This window comes from Salvelinus alpinus, chromosome 15 (assembly GCF_045679555.1).
Source record: "Salvelinus alpinus chromosome 15, SLU_Salpinus.1, whole genome shotgun sequence".
Lineage (NCBI taxonomy): Eukaryota > Metazoa > Chordata > Actinopteri > Salmoniformes > Salmonidae > Salvelinus > Salvelinus alpinus.
This window is the reverse complement of record NC_092100.1, coordinates 49,029,664-49,049,138: the sequence shown is the minus strand read 5'-3', so window position 1 is coordinate 49,049,138 and position 19,475 is coordinate 49,029,664. Positions and strand designations below refer to the sequence as shown.

Genomic DNA, 19,475 nt, shown 5'->3' with positions numbered 1-19,475 from the left:
TGTTTCCTCTTTTGTAACGGGACTCATGATCAGAGAAAGTAGGAAAGAGAACCAAAACTGTTAAGATCAACAAGTCATAGTGAAAGTAGGATCATATTCACAAAGCAACTAGTGACGCACTTCCATAATACTTTAATCTTGCTTTATTTTCTTACAAGGTACACTTTATATAAGATGGTAAAGTGCGTAGATTCTCAAACCTTGGGGAGGGGGGATCGGGAGAGTGAACAAACAATCTGGTTTTACATTCAGATCTTAAGACGGGATTGTTGTGCTCTTCTGCGAGAATGGATATTGGAGAGGTGCATTGTACAGGGGATAGGAACAGTAGAACATGTATGAACACAGGTTATAGGCACATTAGCCTATTCCATTCAACACAATTTATTCTGCAGTCATAGGATAGATTAGTCACACTCAACTACGGTATTAATTGAGGGACAATACTTTTTAGTGAATCTTAGTTGACATGGCTTGGCTGAATGGCACAGAACACATGGCAATTTGAGGGTTAACTTTTTTTGTGCTACTTTCCTTAAAATCACCATGCGCATATTCTATGAATTACTTTTTAAATACGTATATTTAAAAAAAGTACATTTCTTTCTCCACCTTCTGATTGTGCTGCTTTGTGGGGTGATGTCCCCATGTAAGACAAGATCTGGGTCCTTAGTAGTCTACAGTCATCCCTGTTGGTCAGCTACAAAGAACCCCACTGCATGTGTATTATACATGTCTACAACAGGGCTGTGGGGCTAGGTCATTAAAGCTGTACAACCATTCACTCTCATCATCCTCAATGCTGCCCTATGGCAGCGTGTGTCTGTCCTCATACTATAGGCCTACAAGATTAGAGTAGAAAGGCTCTAATGACTGACATGCAGTAGTAAAATGTGACACTTTTCTACACATTACTCCGACCAGGATGTGGTTGGTTTAGAGGTCACTGACTTGGGAGAAGGTTCTGGATTCCAAGGTGAGGAAGGTTGATCCAGCTTGGGACAAGTGCAGCAGAGTAACCATAATGCATTGCCTGGCTGGAAAGGCTATCCCTCAGCATGTTTGGATTGAAGCCTGTTCGTGCTGGATGGGTGAGTACTTCTGCATCCTTTCCATTAGTTTATGGGGTTACAGCAATTGAAAAGTGTGGAGTGATCCTCTCGATAGCTATTCTGACTAATAGGTCTTTCTGGGACATTTTATTTATTTATTTTACCGTTATTTTACCAGGTAAGTTGACTGAGAACACGTTCTCATTTGCAGCAACGACCTGGGGAATAGTTACAGGGGAGAGGAGGGGGATGAATGAGCCAATTGTAAACTAGAGGAACTAGAGGAACTCTGTTACATGGCTCCTGGCTACTGTGATGTGAAACTACCTGATTGGAGAAGTGAGGACTGAACTTTCCCAGTGATACTATCCTAGGACAGGACCCTTTAGTTTGAACCACTGTTCAGATGTCAGAAGTACGTTAGGTTTTTTGATCAAAAACACTGCTCAAACTTTGATGTACACATTTTACAGGGTCAACATCTCTGTTATCAAAACCTATTGAGAGCATTGGTTCTTTGTACATAAAAATGAAAATGTTCCTGTCATGGAAAATGGAGTAACACTATATACAGGTGCACAGGGCTAATTCATAGACAGTGTAGTTCTAACCAGTCCCTCTTGATTCACATCGGCAGACCCACGTCTATGAAGCTGGAGGTGGTCTGTTGAGCCTGCAGGCATCCCTAGTGAGGGCTGAGCAGGGATGGTAGAGAAAGCGAGACACCCCACTACCTAATTTTATCTGATCGGGGCTGGGCCACTCTGGTCTACTTATTGCCCCTGCTTCGTGGAGGTGGTGACACAGGGCGAGACATATCACTGACTCATTTATTCTGGTCATGGTTGGGTGAGCGGGAGGGTACAATAAGTAGACAAGAGCCAGCTGTTCCCTCTGACGTGAGCATGCCAGACAGGAACCTTTAAACGGCTTGAGTAAACTATCTTATTTACTAATTGGGTTAAGGACCTTGGGGTACTCAGGGTGCAAGATACCCCAGGCAGGTTGCCCTGAACAGGGGGAAGTAGAGACCGTTCTGAGGTCCATTACCCCCTGCTCCGCTCTAGTGATGATTGGACTGGATTGTGTTCTTCCCATTCCAGCACAGCTCTGGTAGTGGAGCCAAGCCGAGTCCTCGCTTAAGATTTGTAGAATCCACTCTGGGGAGGAGAGGCAGCTTATCCAGCACTGAGTTTGCACATTGGTCTTGTGTGTGTCCATGAAGGTAGCATGGGAGTGTGTGTGTTTGCATACATGCACATACGTCTCTGGTGGCCCTCAGCTGTTAAATGCCACACCACACAGTTAGGTGCTGTCTGAGCTTGTCTCTTGGGCGTCCGTGGCGTTGGCAGTGGCATCGTTGGGCATCTGGGACTCTGGCACCTCCCCAGTCACAGCCACCCGGATCACCTTGAGCCAGCGCTGTTTCAGCTCTTCGCTCTCGGCCACGAAGCTGTGGACAGACTTGGACTGGGACAGACGGAAGCTGGCTGGAGGGTCGGCAGGCCGGGGGCTGTCCTCCACAGAGTAGCCCAGCAGAGGGATAGAGGACTGGGCCTTCACATCCTGAGAGAGGGGAGGAGATGGAAAAGGTAGAGATCATTTATATCATAACTAGGGCCAGGAGTTCTCCCTGGTCAGATCAAAGAGTGAGGGGGGGAAAACTCCTGGAACCATTCATAACACCCCATGCTTCACAGTGGTAGAGCATGTTGCTGTGATTGACAGTATCTAGATGACGTGGCTGACCTGTGGGGCTCCGTAGAGGTAGAGAACCAATGCCTCCTTCTCTGGGATGACGCACCACACCTTCCCCCAGGGCTTGTTCTTCTCACAGTGCTGCAGGAAGCCACAAATGATACTGCTTCCGGAGAACTGAGCAGCCTCGATCTGGAGACAGAGGAGTGCTGTTAAGACACAGATGATATAGGGCGGCAGGTACCCTAGTGGTTAGAGCAGGGGTGTCAAACTCATTTCGCATCGTGGGCCACATACGGCCTAGGGAGATGTCAAGTGGGCCGGACCATTAAAATTATACCATACTCTGCTATAAATAACCAAAATATCATGTCTTTCCTTTGTTTTGGTGTAAAGAAGCACAAGAACATTAGGAAAATATTGAAATTTAATGAACTATCCTTTTACAAAACATTTCATGAAACACCTCATATTTCCTTAGACAAATGTGCAATTTACTTTTATCATTCACAAATATGCATTGCAACTGATCCCACTGATTGTACTCGGCTCTGGATGAAAGTTGACTGCTGTTTCCTCAGACCCGCCAGCAATTCGTTAATCTTATCTCTTCTCAGTTGTCCTTGCAAGCCGTCATATTTTTCGCTGTGATGAGTCTCGTAGTGGCGTCGAATATTATATTCCTTCAATACCGAAACTTGTTGCAAACACACCAAGCACGAAGGTTTTCCGTGCATCTCTGTAAATAAATAGGACGTGGTCCATTTTTCTTTGAAAATTCTACACTCCTTATCTACTTTTCTCCGTTTGGATAACGACATTTTGGCTAATGAGGGTGTAGCGGAGAGGTAGAGACCAAGGTATTAACAACGTCGTAACAAGCAGCAGATGGCGCATTGATACCGTCTGCTGTTTTCAGTCTGTCTCAGTGATGCAGCTGGTCTTCTACTCTGATGGAAAGAGTGCGCCCCTTAGCGGATAATCCATGAATTGCAGCGAATTAAAAATATTAATTCCATGTCTTTTATGCATTTTTTCCACTTTCAAATTATCCTGCGGGCCTGATCGAACCTCCTTGGGGGCCGGTTCCGGCCCGCGGGCCGTATGTTTGACACCCCTGGGTTAGAGCGTTGGACTAGTAACCGAAAGGTTGCAAGATCAAATCCCCGAGCTGACAAGGTACAAAACTGTTCTGCCCCTGAACAAGGCAGTTAACCCACTGTTCCTAGACCAGTTAACCCACTGTTCCTAGACCAGTTAACCCACTGTTCCTAGACCAGTTAACCCACTGTTCCTAGACCAGTTAACCCACTGTTCCTAGACCAGTTAACCCACTGTTCCTAGACCAGTTAACCCACTGTTCCTAGACCAGTTAACCCACTGTTCCTAGACCAGTTAACCCACTGTTCCTAGACCAGTTAACCCACTGTTCTTAGGCCATCATTGAAAATAAGAATTTGTTTTTAACTGACTTGCCTAGTTAAATAAAGGTAAAAATAAAATATGCAGACACAGTTGTGCGCGTGTTTCTCTTTCCCCCTTACCTCCAGAATGCCCTTCTTCTTGCCCTCGGCCTTCTCCTCTCCAGTCAGGATGGAGTAGCAGTCCTTACACACCTTGTTAATCTTGTTGCTGTCGTACTCCAGGGCCACTTTATTGTCTGAGCACTTCCAACACACAACCTGATACAGGGATAGAAGAAACATCGGTCTAATCTGGAATGAACGACAGAGTGTAAACTAGCCAAACAGCCAGCCGTCAAATGGGTTGAGTATAGCATTTAGTATAAACACGTTATAATGGGTGCTGAGGGAGAGAGAGAAGGGTGTCAAACGGACGCTTCTCACTCACATATCCGCAGGCTCGACAGTGGTGTCTCCGTCGTGTCAACGCATTGAAGGGCTCTTTACACTTCATACACATTGTCACCTCCTTGTCCCGAATCCAGCGAGGAGCACGTTTCCCCAGCTCTGCCGTCTAGATTACAATACATACAAACACATGTAGCTCAGACACGAGAAGGTCATTGGTACAGATACAGTACACAGGACCTAATGATAGAGGAGTAAGAGGTCAGAGGTCATGTTCATTGTGGTGGCACTCACTGACACTTCCTCCACGTCTTTGGAGGCGGACTTGAACGTCTCGTTCTTCTGATGGAAGATCTCAATAGTTTCCTTGAAAGCCTGCAGGCCAGACAGAGACATGGTCAGTAATACACACCCAAATGTACTGAACATACAGAAAATATAACTATAAGATAGTGTAAACCAAAAAGAATGTGATTATGTACCTTTATCCAGTTGTCCTTGTCTTGTTCGGAGCTGAAAAATACAATGAAAAACAACAACAGTAGTGAGCTATTTTGTCAGTTGTGGGATTGTGGTGTAACTGTTATGTAGTGAGCTGAGCTGTGGCTTGGGGTAACCACAATGACTCCAATCTATAGAATGTTATGTTACACTACTGTTTATCATGAGCTGTAGTAGTACACTTATCATACACTAAGCCCCCATAGGGTTTGCATAGAATTTGGGTGGTACAGTTATCCATATTGTTATCAATAGGCCGTGGGACTGTAGTATACAGTTAACAGCTATTTTGAGAATCATGGCTGTAAAGAGTTTTCATACATATGGCCATAGGGTGGAGTAGAACACTTATCTTGAGAACAATGGCAGTTATCCATTAATGGCTCTATAGGGTGTATTAAGGGTATAGTATGGGTTGGATTGAGATCTTGCCTGACTTGCAGCTCCAGAGTCCTCTCCTTGCCAGACACCTGGAAGGTGTGAGGGTAGTCTTCGTTGATGGTCTCCAGCACCTTCATGCCCTCGATGCCGATGCGGGTGCGCACCGTGTACTTGGCCCCTCCCAGGCTGAATTTGGGCACGCAGTACAACAGCATGTTGTTGAACTGAGGGGGAAACAAAGGAACACCTGTGATTAATGCTTGTTTTGCTAATGTATTGCTTCAGACTTGGCTGAGTATACGGATAAAGTGAAATGTGTGTATGTTTGTGTGAGTTTCTCACCAGGAAGAGGTATCTCTCCATAGCCGAGGTGTTCCTGGCAGCCAGCTTCAGGATGTGTCCCTCCTTGATGAACTCATTGGAGGCGTTGACGATGTCCTCCTCCTCCCCCAGCATCTCATAGATCTCCAGCAGCTTCTTCAGATTCTCCTGAGAAGGGAAGGGGTTCAAAATGCTTGGTTGGGTTCAAGCACTAGCCAAAAAAGTATCTCAGAGTAGGAGTGCTCATCTAGGATCAGGTCCCCCCCGTCCATGTAGTCTTATTCAGTAAAATCTTAAAGGCAAAACTGATCCCAGATCAGCACTCCTACTCTGACAAGCTTTTTGAATACGGGTCCTGATTTTATTTCAGATTATAAGAGTGGTGTGCTATCAGTGGGACTGTACTTACAGATTTTCGAATGGCACTGTTGGAGTGTGTGGCTGCCATGGCGATGATGTCCAATGACTCTGAGAAACATGGAATGAAGGGATGATTCATTTTGACCTTTCTAATAAAAATGTTCTACAATTGTGAACAACAGATTTGTTTATTTTCAATGTAAGGCAAATGTTTTTGCTAGGCATTGGAGGATTCAAATGTCTTCAATTTTTAATGTGAAGTAAATTATACATGATTATAATGACAAAGAAGTCTGTCGAAATGAGTTACATGTAATCCTGCTCTACTGTGTTATATTATGAATAGTAAAAGCACTCTTGTGAATTTCCAGTGTTGTACTCACTCTCTGCGTCTCGGCGGTCGGGGTCGTCCTGAGGCAGTTTCTTCAGGTAGTCTTTGAGCAGCATCTCGTAGCGGGGAACTCTCTGTACCGGCTCCAACATGTGGTGCTGGAGCGTCAGACTGCCACACGCCTCCTGGCTCTGACAAACACACAGCAAAACAGTCCACTGTCACTTCAAGGTTGAAGGCTTAAAAGTAAAGTCAGACAAATTGTTTGAGGCATATCCATTCAACAGGATCAGTGGACACAACCATAAATCGATTGTTCCATGACTATTTAATGTCACAGTTTCTGTTTTATTTGATTGTTGTTTCTTTAGGTTACTGCTGGAGGGCACCCTTACCTTGTTTTCTAGTTTTCAGGTTACCCTGATTATTACTTATTGGATTCACCTGTGTTTAATTACCTTCTCTGTTCACCTGGTTGCCTTGTTATTTAGGTTCCTCAGTTGGCCTGTATCTGTGCTTAGGTCTCATGTTTTATTAGTGTGCGGTTGCCTTGTTTCTGTCAAGACTAAGTAAAATATCTGGATTTACCCTTACCTCTGTTTCTCTGTGCCTGAGTTTGAGTTCGTACAAGCATTATTGTTACAATTTATAGTACAAATCAATATTCAGATAGATTTTGGGGCTTTCTCCTAGTAAACCGAATGAGTCCTCGGCTCGCAACAAATATATGTATATCCACAGGTAAATGATTATGGTGCTATAGTTCAAAACTCAGATCATGTTGTTGTGTTTTTGGCATCATTAATGGTGAAGACTGTTATTTTATCAAATCAATTCTCTGTAAGTATTATTACGTGATTAAACTAGTCATGTAAATTTAATTAACTAGGAAGTCGGGGCACCACGGAAAATCTTCAGATTACAAAATTATAATTTTCCGAATATAACTCTTCAGATATTTTAATATCTGATCAACTAGTCTTCTATTCATTAATTATTCTTTACCTTACGTCAGTCTCTGTTCAAACGTCGTAGAATTCTAGGTTATCTGCACAAACCCAGCCTAAACCATGAATCATCCATACACCAATTGGCTTAATCATGTATTTACTAACTAACTAAATAATCACAGAAATGCATAACAAACAGTAGATATTGGTTACTAACAATGATAGGGATGATCCCCCAGTGGGCTAAACCGATATGACGGCTTGGTATACAAAGGGAAGGGGGTGTGGACTGAGAAAGAGCGGGAAAGACAAAATGGATCACTACACACAGTGTATAATTATATTAATTGAAATGCTAATCCTTTGCACATGAACGCTCGCTCATTCGGGACTAATTGCAATCAATATATTTACGCCCATATGTCGTTGTCTTCTCTGTTGGAATCGTCTGTCTGCGGGAGAGTCAGTTCATCAGAGAGTCTCTGGTTACTCATGGTGGTGGCTCTATCGGTGGCTCCTGATAGTGTCTGTTGTAATGGATCCGTCAGGCGTCCAATGTTCTTAGAGTAGATATTTCGGCGGTTGTCGGTATTCACATCCCAGGATTACATCATTTCTAGCTGCAGACTAGTAATTAGTATCTAAGATTTGCTCTTATTCTGTAGGGATTGATAGTCTCAGAGTTGAACCATTTCCAGCTGTGTAGCTTCACGTGGTATAGTTTTCTAGTTTTGGTAATCAAACCTGTGCCACCTCAGCTTACACCGAGGTATGCGTGGTCTTAACTATTCGCAATCACAGCTCACGCTGTGGGTTTGCTTAGTCTGAAGAAATTTTTCTTAGGAGTGGCTTTTATTCGTAACAGTTAGAAGAGGGCAGTTCCATGACCCTAGATCATGTCTGTGCTCACGGGGGCATGGCCGCTGACAAGTTAAACTTTACAGGGAATACAATTCTCTCAAAATTAAAAGGTTAACATCACATTACATCATTTCACAAATAGTTTCATCTTTACTCATTAATTTTATACAAGATTTAGATACAAACTAGAGGTTGCCCGATAGTTTCATATCATTTCATTTTCCCACTTCGGGGATTTAGGAGTTCGGACACGTGAAATCCTTTGTTCACTCTGTGGTCTCTCTCTCTGCATGAAAAGGGGGAGAGCGTCTCTGCCAGGAATTTACGACCTGAGGTAACAGAACCTGGGTGTAGGAGAGAGTGAGAGAGGGGGAAGCCACGATCTACACCCAGAAAGGGCCATGTCATGACAATGTAATTCCTAGAATTTATATGGAATTATATAATTCCTATACAACTCATTTGTTAATCCACAACTGCAGACCTGTGCACCTCTGAATTAAGCCAGTGTTTAGAATCTACGCTAGTACCTGTATGTCCTGGATGATGGCTTTGAACTGTGGTGAGCGGTCCGTCCACTGTTTCAGCAGCTCCATTGCATTGTCAAAGTTCTTCACATACTCAGCGTACATCTTCAGGAAGGGTGTGAGATTCTGCAGGATGTCCCCCAAGCGAGGGGTAGACTCCCTGTAGGGAGGGAGGGAGGGGTGCCAGTTAGATAGGAACCATAAGGTAACCATCTCTCAACCCTGGAACTCCACCAACTAGAGACCAACTGGGCACAAAGTGGTTGAATCAACGCTGTTTCAACGTAATTTGTCAACGTATTGTGACGTGGAATTAACTTGGAAAATACATTGGATTTGAAAAAAAGTAAATGTAAACCGTTGTTTAGCGGGTGAACCAAATTTCAACATAGACAAAGCATGTGTTAAATATATTACATTTGTATCTTTAAAACAATGTTAGATCTTCAACGTTATATCCACTATCAGAAAAAATAACAATAGGCTGGACAGCTCCTCCTACTGGAGAGTTGATCTATCTACAGCTAACCCGTTGCGCTCCCATCCAGGGTTTTAACCAAGCCCAGCCCTGTTTAGCTATGATATGTCACTATTACCAATGTCCTATCTTGAGAATTATTGTTGAGAGATCTCCACATAAAAATGAAATACAGTAGGTTAAAGATGCAATATGCAGAAATCGCTCAGCCATTTCCTGGTTACTAAAATTCTAACAATGCACTTCATTTCAGTTTATGTGACAAAACAAGCAAGCATAGTGTATTTAATCATTGTACCATCTAAACCGCTGTGAAATATATTTCCCATAACCAAAGAATATTGTATTTTCAGCTGTTTGAAGCTGGTGTACAAACCCGAAACTAAGAGATGCAAAAACAAAACTTAACGTGAAGCATAGAAATAGTGCACATTTAACAGATCTACCGCTTCTTAGACTTGCGTTCAATGAGAAAGAAATGTATGTTATAGATCTATCAATGTGCATTTGATCGGGTCACCCAAAAATTTACATTTTGTAGCTTTAACTGTTGCTATCGAAGCCATTTCAAAGGGTAGGTTGAACAGAGCAAATTAAAAGTGACCATACTTTATCAATCATTATATCATCAATGATACTATTCAGGCCTATATAGTATTTGCACAGCTATTGTTTCAATTCAACCCAGAATTCAACTAAAAATAGACAATACAATAGGCCTAGGGTTTCAAGCTCTGGTTGATTTCAAATGTAATGATGATATTTAGTGGTGTTGAATTGTGTTTAATTCTCAGTGCAACCAAATATTTAACATTTAAAGGAGATGTATCTTCTGCTTGGATAGTTCAATCTGTACCACTGACTTAGTCTGGCTTTAATTCCAGTTTGTCTACAAATTAATAATAATTAACAATCTAAGTTAAAGAATAGGACTAAATCAAATCAAATATTATTTAAAGTACATTTAACATTTTTATTAGATTTAGTCATATTCTTTCATTTAGATTTTTGGTGGAGATAGAGAGGTGAATGCAACATATCAATTATGAATTTGTAGACATATTGTTATATGAAATAAATGCATGTTCAAGAGAGCATGCATAAGTCGTCACAGGTCTGTGGAGATCTTCACAATTGTTGTAATAATCTGTGCAGAATTTCGAAAGGCATTTATCACTTGCACCATGTACTTTGTAATCTCAACTGCAATCCAGGTCATTTGGTTCTGCTATTAGATGAAGCACAGGGATAACACATCCATCTGTTGTATAAATAAACAAAATATCTGACATTGTATGCCCATTTGAACTTTGCCGTGCTTTTAAATGGTTGAACGCGCGCAGTGATAGACATTTGGGTGACAACTAAACCAAAAATCAGACATTGTTTTTTTCCATTGGAATTTGGTTGTGCTTTTAGATGTTTGAAAGCATAGTGATAACACATTGTAAATTCAACTAACTTTTGGCTGTCTTTTTGAGTGGGTGAATATAGGTTGTATTCTCATTGATCAACGTCTCAACCAAATATTACCCAATTATCCACATTGAAATTATATAGTGGGTTAAGTGGGGATTGACTCATTTAGGGCTCTATTCAATCAGATCCGCTTTAGCCGACATCCACATAGCGGTTGTTTTGGCGGTATCAGAGGTGGAACTGTGTTAGAGCTGTCAAATCCATGCTCCCGGCATTATACCTAAAGCGGACATTGCCATTGGCTGCATGTAGCACAGAAATCACATGCAGCCTGGTTTACAGGTTTGAACACTAGAATGTGAGATGTAATCTACACCTCCATTAGGATGATAGAAAGTCTCATGATTTTGTTGAATGATTTTTCAATTTGAGCGTAAATATTTCTATATAGACTACACTTTCTAACTGATCTTCTCTGCGAGTGGGGCGGGTGTGGCTTCGTAAACAATGATCGCAAGAGCAGCTGCTCACCGATTTGACGGCTCCAACGCAGTTCCACCTCCGACACCGACAAAACATCCACTGTGCAGGTGTCTGCTATCGCTTGATCTGATTGAATCTAGGCCTTGATCTGATTGAATCTAGGCCTTGATCTGATTGAATCTAGGCCTTGATCTGATTGAATCTAGGCCTTGATCTGATTGAATCTAGGCCTTGATCTGATTGAATCTAGGCCTTGATCTGATTGAATCTAGGCCTTGATCTGATTGAATCTAGGCCTTGATCTGATTGAATCTAGGCCTTGATCTGATTGAATCTAGGCCTTGATCTGATTGAATCTAGGCCTTGATCTGATTGAATCTAGGCCTTGAACACAGTTCAACCGGGACATTCCAACCGACAGACCACAACTTCTCTATTTGATGATAAATGGTGTTCTTATTTCATCTAGATTACACAAATACTGTAACTGTGTCTGAGTGAGTCTGATTCTGAGTGAGTCAGAATTGGGATTTAGCTATTGCATTTTATTGTATTTTAATGCATTCTCAAAAGGTGAGATCTGTGAGTTTGTACACTGATTCTGTGGCCACTGGCCAGTCATGTGAAGCTCACCATTCTCCCATGCGTTTCTCCAGGTCAGGCAGGAGGAACTGGTTGTGGAAGGTGTTGATGGAGGAGATGTTGGAGAAGATGTTCTTCACCACGTCCACTGGGAACGTGCCCTTTAGAGCTTCCTCCGTCAGCTTGGCACAGAACACCTGCATGGTGGCACAACAACATGGCCAGGTGAGTTAAACCACACTGAATCGATCATAATAACGAACACGGCTTTCTTTTCATTCTGAGGTAGACCTGGGCCAGTGTTCGGTAGGACACACCGTATCAACACATTCTGTTATTGGACAAGTTTAGGTAATACCTCCCTGTTTCTCACAGTTACAAAACGTTTTCTAACTACCAGTTGTGTAAAGTACTTAAGTAAAAATACTTTAAAAAAAAAATACGAGTTAAGTATTTTTTTGGGGTATCTGTACTTTACTTCTCTATTTACACTACTGTTCAAAAGTTTGGGGTCACTTAGAAATGTTCCTGTTTTTGAAAGAAAAGCACATTTTTGCCCATTAAAATAACATCAAATTGATCAGAAATACAGTGTAGACATTGTTAATGTTGTAAATTGTAGCTGGAAACTGCAGATTTTTTATGGAATATCTACATAGGCGTACAGAGGCCCGTTATCAGCAAGGCCAGCATCCCAGACTCACCTCTTCACTGTTGATGTTGAGACTGGTGTTTTGCGGGTACTATTTAATGAAGCTGCCAGTTGAGGACTTGTGAGGCGTCTGTTTCTCAAACTAGACACTAATGTACTTGTTCTTTTGCTCAGTTGTGCACCGGGGCCTCCCACTCCTTTTTCTATTCTGGTTAGCGCCAGTTTGCACTGTTCTGTGAAGGGATTAGTACACAGTGTTGTACAAGATCTTCTGTTTCTTGGCAATTTCTCGCATGGAATAGCCTTCATTTCTCAGAACAAGAATAAACTGACGAGTTTCAGAATACATTTTTGTTTCTGGCCATTTTGAGCCTGTAATCGAACCCACAAATGCTGATGCTCCAGATACTCAACTACTCTAAAGAAGGCCAGTTTAATTGCTTCTTTATTCAAAACAACAGTTGTCAGCTGTGCTAACATAATTGCAAAAGGGTTTTTTAATGATCAATTAGCCTTTTAAAATGATAAACTTGGATTAGCTAACACAACGTGCCATTGGAACACAGGAGTGATGGTTGCTGATAATAGGCCTCTCTACGCCTATGTAGATATTCCATTTTAAAAAATCAGACGTTTCCAGCTACACTAGTCATTTACAACATTGACAATGTCTACACTGTATTTCTGATCAATTTGATGATATTTTAAATGGGCAAAAGGTGTTTTTCTTTCAAAAACAAGGAAATGTCTAAGTGACCCCAAACTTTTGGACTGTAGTGTATATGTTTGACAACTTTTACGTCACTACATTCCTAAAGAAAATAATGTACTTTCTTTCTACTCCATACATTGTCCCTGACACCCAAAAGTACTCGTTACATTTTGAATGCTTAGCAGGATAGGAAAATGGTCTAATTCACACACTTATCAAGAGAACATTCCTGGTCATTCCTAGTGCCTCTGATCTGGTGGACTCACTAAACACAGGCTTTGTTTGTAAATGAGTGTTGGAGTGTGCCCCTGGCTATCCGTAAGTAAATTTTAAAAAATAAGAAAATGGCGCCGTCTGGTTTTCTTAATATAAGGAATTTGAAATGATTTATACTTTACTTTTGATACTTAAGTATATTTAAAACCAAATACTTTTACTCAAGTAGGATTTCACTGGGTGACTTTCATTTTCTATTAAGGTATCTTTTCTTTTACTCAAGTATGACAATTGAGCACTTTTACCACCACTGCTGCATACTGAACAGGACCCTAAAGTGACAGGACCCTGGACGGACAGCTGGACACACTCACCTGGTCCAGCAAGTTGAGCCGCGTGACGTAGGCCCGCTCTGTCTTCAGGAGCTCAGTAGCGATCTTGTACAGCTTTTGTTCATTGGTCTCCTGAAACACAGAAGAGAGAGCTGTGTCAGGTGGCTGTGGGATGATTTGGGGAAATGCATACAGTATGTACATAGGTGATGTTCCTATGAGGTCATAAGGGCCTCTCGCCAAAGAATAATGGACAAAGACAGTTCAAAGACAGGTTAGACAATTGGGAGTATAGTGAAGAAGAAGTTGAACTCTGAGGTCATGCCCACAGTGTAATTCATCTTTCCCTCCCACATTGTCCTCATGTGCTTGATTCCCATGCTGCGCTAGGTTCCTGTCAGGGCTGTGACAGTCATGGAATTTTGGATGATGGTAAATGGCCAGCCAAATAACCTCGGCCTCTGCCTACTGCCGTAGAAATAGAACGGGCGGCCCCATTCTGAAAAGATTTGGCATGGGTCCCCAGATCCTCAAAAGGTTCTACAGCTGCACCATCGAAAGCATCCTGACCGGTTGTATCACCGCCTGGTATGGCAACTGCTCGGCATCCGACCGTAAGGCACTACAGAGGGTAGTGCGTACGGCCCAGTACATCACTGGGGCCAAGCTTCCTGCCATCCAGGACCTATATACTAGGCGGTGTCAGAGGAAGGCCCAAAAAATTGTCAAAGACTACAGTCACCCAAGTCATAGGCAAGCGGTACCGGAGTGCTAAGTCTAGGTCCAAAAGGCTCCTTAACAGCTTCTACCCTCAAGCTATAAGACTGCTGAACAATTAATAAAATGCCCCCCCCACTTTGTTTTTACACTGCTGCTGCTCACTGTTTATTATCTATGCATTGTCACTTCACCCCTACCTACATGTACAAATGACCTTGACTAATCTGTACACCCGCACATTGACTCGGTACCGGTACCCCCTGTCTATAGCCTCATTATTGTTATTTTATTGTGTTTTACTTTAGTTTATTAAGTAAAACTTTTTCTTAACTCTATTTCTTGAACTGGATTGTTGGTTAAGGGCTTGTAAGTAAGAATTTCATGGTAAGGTCTACACCTGTTGTATTCGGCGCATGTGACAAATACAATTAGATTTGTTTTGAGTATAACCATGAGCTTACCAGTCTCTCTCACTCACACACACACACACACACACACACACACACACACACACACACACACACACACACACACACACACACACACACACACACACACACACACACACACACACACACACACACACACACACACACACACACACACACACACACACACAGGACTATTGTGGTCATAGTGGTGTAAGGAGACCCTGACAAAGCACTACTGAGTGTGAACACTGGCCAGGCCTTACTGGCCAACACACACTTCCCCATAGAGATCTTCAACAGTATCGCTTTAATCAAATGTTTGTGCTTCAACTATGTTCTATGTTCATTTTAATTAAGACTCATTCATTCCTTTTAATTGAGGAGTGATGTCTGGGCATACTGTAGTATGTGTGCCTGTGTGTATTGGGATATTATGGATGTGTACTGGGATATTGTGGAGTATATATGTGTGTGTGTGTGTGTGTGTGCGTGTGACTGTGGGGTGGGGGAGCCTATCAGGAGAGGAAATGAAAGGCTAGAAGGGAAATGACACCAATCAACAAAGAGAGAACTACTATTGACATTCTCTGAGTGCTTTGTGTGAGAGAAACCACTCAATACAGTACAGTTTATAAAACACACACTAACACTACATGACCAAAAGTATGTGGACACCTGCTCGTCGAACATCTCATTCCAAAACCATGGGTATAAATATGGAGTTGCCCTCCCCCCTTTGCTGCTATAACAGCCTCCATTCTTCTGGGAAGGCTTTCCACTAGATGTTGGAACATTCCTGCAGTGACTTGCTTTCATTCAGCCACAAGAACATTAGTGAGGTCGGGCACTGATGTTGGGTGATTAGGCCTGGCTCGCAGTCGGCGTTCCAATTCGTCCCAAAGGTGTTGGATGGGGTTGAGGTCAGGGCTCTATGCAGGTCAGTCAAGTTCTTCCACACCGATCTCGACAAACTATTTCTGTATGGAACTTTGTGCATGGGGGTATTGTCATGCCGAAACAGGAAAGGGCCTTCCCCAAACTGTTGCCAAAAGTTCCCTTCACTGGAACTAAGGGGCCTAGACCGAACCATGAAAAACAGCCCCAAACCATTATTCCTCCTCCATTAAACTTTACAGTTGGCACTATGCATTCGGGCAGGTAGCGTTCTCCTGGCATCCGCCAAACCCAGATTCATCCGTTGGACTGTCAGATGGGGAGTCCAATGGCGACGAGCTTTACACCACTCCAGCCGACGCTTGGCATTACGTATGGTGATCTTAGGCTTGTGTGCGGCTGCTCGTCCATGGAAACCCATTTCATCAAGCTCCAGACAAACAGTTATTGTGCTGACGTTGCTTCCAGAGGCAGTTTGGAACTCGGTAGTGAGTGTTGCTACTGAGGAAATACTATTTTTATGCGCTACACACTTCAGCACTCAGCGGTACCGTTCTGTGAGCTTGTGTGGCCTACCACTTCGCGGTGAGCCGTTGTTGCTCCTAGACATTTTCACTTTATAATAACAGCACTTACAGTTGAACCGGCAGCTCTAGAGGGGCAGAAATTTGACGAACAGACTTGTTGGAAAGGTGGCATCTTGTGACGGTGCCACGTTGAAAGTCAGTGAGCTCTTCAGTAAGGCCATTCTACTGCCAATGTTTGTCTATGGAGATTGCATGGCTGTTTGCTCAATTTCGTACACTGGGTGTGGCTGAAATATCCGAATCCACAAATTTGAATGAGTGTCCACATACTTTTGGATATATAGTGTACTCAGAAATCAAGATTCTGCAGGAAACTAGGGAATATGTTCCCAACTGATTGTTAGAGCTGGACAGAGAATGAAAGAATGTTCGCTTCCTCAATTCATTGATATGGATGGATTGTGTGTATCTCACAAGTATTGTTCAAGTGGAATGTTCTCTTACTCTGTGTTACTTCCTGTACAAATATTTATTCTCATATGCATTACTTTGAAATGCGGTGGGATTTTTTTAAGTGTTTTTTTTTCTTCTCAAATGTATGCTTTGGCCACAAATATGAGCATAGGATGAGTCAACATTATTTGGGTATGAGTTATTTTAAAAGTGAGATTTTCATTGGACAGTTACTTTAACATTCAAGCCATCTACTGTATTTGATGCCAAGAGTACAACAACTATTCTACCCCAAAGCAGTCGTTCCTTGAACTTTCTACCCAAAATTCTAACGAATGGACCGATTGTTAATGTGGTTACTAGTCAACTGTAACTTTCAGTGTGTTTACTGGCAGCATAACCAAACACACTGAATTTTTGTCTGTCTCAGGCTGTTGAAACTGACAAAACACACTGTCCCCCTAGCTCTGTCTACAATATGTAATGGTCGTCAAAAATATACAAAATTGCTACGTCCTTGACCTTATTCACTCTCTGCCAGCTAAGTATGTAAAGTAACTAACAGAGATGCAGTAAACTGATAAGCCATGAAGCATGGTATATAGGAGCCACTCTAGCTAGAGCCCTCCACCTCTCATATATGTCCCATGTAGAGATTGGGGGTTTCATTCACTGCTGAGTGAACACACTAATCTGAGAGCCAGATAATTAGAAATACCAGCCGGCCAGGCAGCAGCAAGGCCTCCCACAGGGCTACTGTGGCGCAAACTCAATTCTTCAGCTGCTGAAGCGTTTGACATCTGTTCAGTCCAGTCCCGAAAATAACCCCCAGTAGTAGCAGGGCAACGGAATTATGTTGAGACTTGTTTTAGACTATAAAATGTATGCAAAACAAAAAAACTGAATTGCGTTAACAGAATTTCACCATGGGTCTCTGACCTGTACTACACAGAAATACATAATTATGGGTATGAATGTCATTCTATTCCTGGTGATGTATCCTAAATAGGCACACAAAGGTAGAATTATTTAATATCCTCCTTTGAATATTTACACACTGGCTATTATTTTAATGAGCTTCTCCCCCAAACATGACCAAATTCAGTTGGTCTGGACCAAATCTGAACCAATCATAGATGTCTATGTTCTACAAGTTCAGACATCAAAGTACAGCTCAGTAAAGTAGAGTACAGGACAGTACAGAACATTCTAGTTAAGTACAGTAGAGAAGAGTTCATTATGGTACAGTACAATTCATTTTTTTATTTAACCTTTATTTAACTAGGCAAGTAAGTTAAGAACAAATTCTTATTTTAAATGCTGGTCTAGGAACAGTGGGTTATTAACTGCCTTGTTCAGGGGCAGAACGACAGATTTTTACCTTGTCAGCTCAGGGATTCGATCTTGCAACCTTTCGGTTACAAGTCCAACGCTCTAACCACTAGGCTACATGCCGCCCAATACAGTACATTATAGTGTACTCGACTCTAGTGTGCTTTACTGTGTACTGTACTGAACTATACTCTACTCAACTTTTTTTTTACTTTACTGTACAGTACTCTACTGTGCTCTACTGTACCATTGAAATTAAAGCCAGTTGGGACCGCAGGAAAAAACGACGGCAATTCAATTGCACCAATACCGTTAGATTTTTTTTAAATCACTTAATCATTCATAAACCAAATTGATATCATTAGAAACACTAGAACTAATTGGTAGGTCTACCTTTACTTGTTACTTCTGTGAACTTTCATTATCTTCCTTCCTTAGTGGGACTATCATTAGTTTTTCAACACGACAATGACCCAAAACACACCTCCAGGCTGAGTAAGGGCTATTTGACCAAGGAGAGTGATGGAGTGCTGCATCAGATGGCCTGGCCTCCACAATCACTCGACCTCAACCCAATTGAGATGGTTTGGGATGAGTTGGACTGCAGAGTAAAGGAAAAGCAGCCAACAAGTGCTCAGCATATGTGGGAACTCCTTCAAGACTGTTGGAAAAGCATTCCTCATGAAGCTGGTTGAGAGAATGCCAAGAGTGTGCAAAGCTGTCATCAAGGCAAAGGGTGGCTACTTTAAAGAATCTCAAATATAAAAAATATTTTGATTTGTTTAACACTTTTTTGGTTTCTACTTGATTCCATATGTGTTATTTCATAGTTTTGATGTCTTCATTATTATTCTACAATGTATAAAATAGTAAAAATAAAGGAAAACCCTTGAATGAGTAGGTGTGTCCAAACTTTTGACTGCTACTGTAAGTGTTGGTATTAGTTGGCCTTTACTTCAACATTATGGTGTTTTGATGTATTTCAGGTAGATGTTTTCTAAGACCCCCTTTCCATCTGTTTGACCAGAAATCAAAGCCTTTGCTTATTCCTAATATTTAGGATATAAAATAGTTGAAATATGTATATTCATTTGACACCAGATTTGACATGCTCCTATAAACTTCACGTGTTGGTGCTCATGGATCCTTCTAGATGGAAATGACCAGCAGACTCAGTCAATAGAAACCAGACACACTGCTGAGACAAAGGCTAGCAGGCTACTCTGGCATGGCAGAAGGGGCTATATCTGGTCTGATGTGTCGCGCAGTAAAGGAGCTGTGAGGTTTCAGGAGACTGTGAAGTCAGTCAGATGAGAGAGCACATGGCTCTAATGGGCACAGGCCCTGAGACATCTGACACAGGGATATAAATTAATGTGACACTGTGATGCCAGGTTAAACACTTGCCTTAACACCAACACTACTCACATGAGCTCTATGGTTGCTCAGTG

The 19,475-nt window shown here is 42.1% G+C and overlaps 1 protein-coding gene across 10 annotated transcripts in view; it reads right to left on the bottom strand.

Annotated features, from left to right (window-relative positions):
• Positions 1-127: 127 nt before the first annotated feature.
• fgd4a (FYVE, RhoGEF and PH domain containing 4a) overlaps positions 128-19,475 on the bottom strand; it is a 101,864-nt gene continuing 82,516 nt past the window's right edge. For all 10 annotated transcript variants that reach the window (XM_071343892.1, XM_071343891.1, XM_071343894.1 and 7 more), the window contains 13 exons: positions 13,710-13,799; positions 11,807-11,952; positions 8,797-8,953; positions 6,508-6,646; positions 6,174-6,232; positions 5,786-5,932; positions 5,495-5,667; positions 5,044-5,074; positions 4,856-4,936; positions 4,602-4,727; positions 4,295-4,432; positions 2,802-2,942; positions 128-2,618 (listed from right to left, as the gene is read on the bottom strand). In XM_071343892.1, the coding sequence (XP_071199993.1) occupies positions 2,358-2,618; positions 2,802-2,942; positions 4,295-4,432; positions 4,602-4,727; positions 4,856-4,936; positions 5,044-5,074; positions 5,495-5,667; positions 5,786-5,932; positions 6,174-6,232; positions 6,508-6,646; positions 8,797-8,953; positions 11,807-11,952; positions 13,710-13,799 (1,689 nt within the window). In that variant the 3' untranslated portion in view covers positions 128-2,357. The remainder of the gene's footprint in view (positions 2,619-2,801; positions 2,943-4,294; positions 4,433-4,601; positions 4,728-4,855; positions 4,937-5,043; positions 5,075-5,494; positions 5,668-5,785; positions 5,933-6,173; positions 6,233-6,507; positions 6,647-8,796; positions 8,954-11,806; positions 11,953-13,709; positions 13,800-19,475) is intronic.